Below are 3,782 nucleotides of genomic sequence, written 5' to 3'. Positions count from 1 at the left end.
ACCTTTGATTTGGCACGTATATTACCAATGGTTTTCGATTAATTTAATCTAATAATACGAATAAACGTTTATATTACTGATGAATTCACAAAATGTGGCATGTGATGTAATGCGTAAGTACTCCCTCCATTTTATTTCATTTAGTGCTTATATTAAAAATATATTATTAAATTAAGGTAAATTTATTATTTTCTTTCAAAATTATTCTTATAATTAAATAATTGTGCATAAAGTACTACTAGTAATCAAATTTATATATTCAAAGTATAATTAATTACTTTTTTCATTCTCTTTTATTCGTTCACTATTATATAGTTTTTCACTTTACTTTTTCCAAAAAAAAAAAAAGGAATTATCTTTTATTTTTTCCTATTTCACTCTCAATATTAATTACCTTTTAAAAAAAGTTCAATTTTCAAAATATAAGACTATTATACATCAGTTAATATGACCAGAACCATAGCTAGCTAGAAAAGGCAGACAAGGATCATCTGAAATTCCTTCGACATAAAATTACATGCATACGTAGTTAAAATCATTATATTATGTATATAATAGACGCTGATCGGTCTTTAACTTTTTCATGTATCTTTTTTTAATATTCTGAATTTCTTTAGCGAAACTTTTAACTCCACCACTAAATATAATTAATATTATGATATATTAATTATTGTTTCTTAGTAACATTAAAATTAAATCAATAAAAATAAATTTAAAAACTATATTATTAAAAAAAAATGAATCAAATATGAATCAAATAAACAAAACGACGAAGTAATAAAGTGGGAATACGTTATTGATAATGACATAAAGTCGAAGGGACTCTCATGATTTAGTCATAATATGATTGCTTGGACGAAATCCCCTTTTCTCACATGTTCATTATTTGCCTTCTTGGTCAATTAATCTTACAACATTGACATTTTAGTTACTATTTTCTTCGTCCCATTTTACGTGAGTATAAATAAAAAAAATTTTAGTAAAATATTTATAATCACATAAATATTTAAAAATTTATTTAGATTAACTTTAAAAAATTGTCAAATATATTTTTAAATTACAGGTTCAAAGGTCGTTTATTATTTCAATAAAATATTACGTTAAATCAAATTGTGCCACATAAAATAATACCGCGAAAATATATTATCATTCCCCTTGCTACTTGGCACATTTTTTTGGCAATAATTTCTATTAGTAGTACTCTTTTCCCTATGGTAGTTGAGCTATCTATCCTCTATTGGAACAACTCATTCCTAACCCCACACCTCTTATGAAAACAAGATTACATATACAAAAACAATGGTTCCTAGTAAATAACCTATTATATATCTCTATCTATCTATACATCTTTCTTGTATATATATATTATCCATTATATATGTAACTTTATACACCCACACACAATTAACACACCACATCAAAATTATTGGAGTTTCAACTTCTTATAATATACACTATTTTTTGTTTCTTCTTCTTCAACTTCATATATAGAAAATGGCAAATGAAAGTATAGACATGGAAAAAGAGAGACTAACAGCTGAGATGAATTTCAAAGATTCATCTTCAGTTGTTATTAAAATCCGGCAAAAATTGCCGGATTTTTTACAATCTGTTAAGCTCAAATATGTCAAACTTGGTTATGGTTATTCATGTAACCCTCTCACACTTGTTCTCGTTGCTACCATTTTTTCTATACTTACCCTAACCGGTCTAAAATTAGACCGGTTTTACGATACATGGAGAAATGAACCAACTTTACTTTTAATTGAGACTTCAACCGGTCTAACCGGTTTGATAGTACTATTTTTGTTACTAGGGGTATATTATGTAAAAAAACCTAGACCGGTTTTTTTGGTTGATTTTGCGTGTTATAAACCTGAAGATGAACGAAAAATATCTGTCGATTCGTTTTTGAATATGACAGAAACAAATGGTGCATTTGAAGAGGAAACTATAGTATTTCAAAAAAAGATATCTCATCGTTCAGGTTTAGGTGACGAGACATATTTACCTAGAGGAATCACATCCGTCCCACCAAACCTCAACATGAAAGAGGCACGCGCTGAGGCGGAGGCGGTTATGTTTGGTGCATTGGATTCATTATTTAGTAAAACACAAATCAAGCCAGAGGAAATTGGGATTCTTATAGTGAATTGTAGTTTGTTTAATCCAACGCCATCGCTTTCATCAATGATTGTGAATCACTACAAGCTCAAAACTGACACCAAAAGTTATAATTTAGGTGGAATGGGATGTAGTGCTGGCTTAATTTCAATTGATTTAGCCAAACAATTGTTAAAAGCAAATCCAAATTCATATGCTGTGGTAGTTAGCATGGAAAACATTACATTAAATTGGTATTTTGGAAATGATAGATCAATGTTGCTATGCAATTGTATATTTCGTATGGGAGGAGCAGCTATGCTTTTGTCTAACAAGTCCAAAGATCGAACCCGGTCTAAATATGAGCTGGTCCACACTGTTCGAACTCATAAAGGTGCAGATGACAATAGCTACAACTGTGTGTATCAAAGAGAAGATGACAAGGGTGTCGTAGGGGTGTCACTAGCTCGTGAACTTATGGCCGTAGCTGGTGATGCTCTCAAAACTAACATCACCACCCTAGGGCCATCTGTGTTACCCCTTACTGAGCAATTCAGGTCAGAGTTCATCATACTCTTAACTAAAAGTTTAAACTTTTCATATTTATGTTATTTATTACATGGGGCCCTATTCTTTCTAGAATAAGTACCATCATCTATCTCATCTAAAAAAGTCTGGTCTGCTCTGATGTCATGTTAATTAAGGTGGGATTATTAGGTTTAACTAGGCTCTTTTTTTCTCGATGCATATAAAAAAAATACATGCATATAATGAAATCAAATTCATTCTAAACTTACTGACGTTAAATTCCGAATTCACATATGATTCAGGTTTTTCATGACATTGGTGAAGAGGAAACTCTTGAAAGCTAAAGTGAAACCCTACATACCGGATTTCAAGCTAGCATTCGAGCATTTTTGTATACACGCGGGAGGAAGGGCAGTATTAGATGAAATACAAAACAACTTAAGCCTAAGTGATTGGCATATGGAGCCATCAAGGATGACACTCCATAGATTTGGTAACACGTCGAGTAGTTCGTTATGGTATGAGTTAGCTTACACAGAATCAAAAGGAAGAGTGAAGAAAGGAGATAGAGTGTGGCAAATTGCATTTGGTTCAGGTTTCAAATGTAATAGCGCAGTTTGGAAATCACTTAGGGTTATTGATTGTGATGAAGTGAATGCAAATGGAAACCCTTGGGCTGATTGCATCCAACGTTACCCTGTGAAAGTTGCCCTTGCAAAGCAATAGTGGCCTAGACGATACTCCGTCTCAATTTATGTAATACTGTTTGAATTACGAGATTTAAATTACTTTTTCATGTGGATTTCTAATATGTTAACTTGTCAATTATTTTGAATTATTATACTTTTTACATTGTTTCCAAATATATGTAAATTTTATTTTTTTGAAAAAAATAATAATTTAAGATTCCGCAAATCATAATCCATAGTCAAAGTAAATAATATTTGACTCTCGAGATCCAAACAACAATACTATATATAAGTTGAGAAAGAGGAAGTAACATAATATCGTTGTTCAGAATACAATTAACTAAAGTTTGTTCTTTCTAACATATGATCTCACACTTTAACGTGATATTAGAACAAACAGAGATAAGATGGTCACACATCAACAATGATCAATATTTAATTAAATTGCAAGTTTTTGGTTTC

At 30.7% G+C, this 3,782-nt stretch overlaps 1 protein-coding gene across 1 annotated transcript; it reads left to right on the top strand.

The window, feature by feature from the left end:
* The first annotated feature begins 1,220 nt into the window (after positions 1-1,220).
* Positions 1,221-3,546, top strand: LOC101268230 (3-ketoacyl-CoA synthase 1). The gene is made up of 2 exons (XM_004248048.4): positions 1,221-2,660; positions 2,934-3,546. The coding sequence occupies exons 1-2, from the start codon at positions 1,495-1,497 to the stop codon at positions 3,355-3,357; spliced, it is 1,590 nt and encodes a 529-aa protein (XP_004248096.1). The 5' UTR covers positions 1,221-1,494; the 3' UTR covers positions 3,358-3,546.
* The last annotated feature ends 236 nt before the right edge of the window (positions 3,547-3,782 follow it).

Source organism: Solanum lycopersicum, chromosome 10 (assembly GCF_036512215.1).
Source record: "Solanum lycopersicum chromosome 10, SLM_r2.1".
Lineage (NCBI taxonomy): Eukaryota > Viridiplantae > Streptophyta > Magnoliopsida > Solanales > Solanaceae > Solanum > Solanum lycopersicum.
This window is presented reverse-complemented; position numbering and strand designations above follow the sequence as displayed.

Excerpts from the sequence above, each read along its gene's own strand:
- LOC101268230 (XM_004248048.4), top strand. The coding sequence starts at position 1,495 with ATGGCAAATGAAAGTATAGACATGGAAAAAGAGAGACTAACAGCTGAG. Across the intron at positions 2,661-2,933 it reads CCCCTTACTGAGCAATTCAG|GTTTTTCATGACATTGGTGA; the intron begins GTCAGAGTTCAT and ends CATATGATTCAG.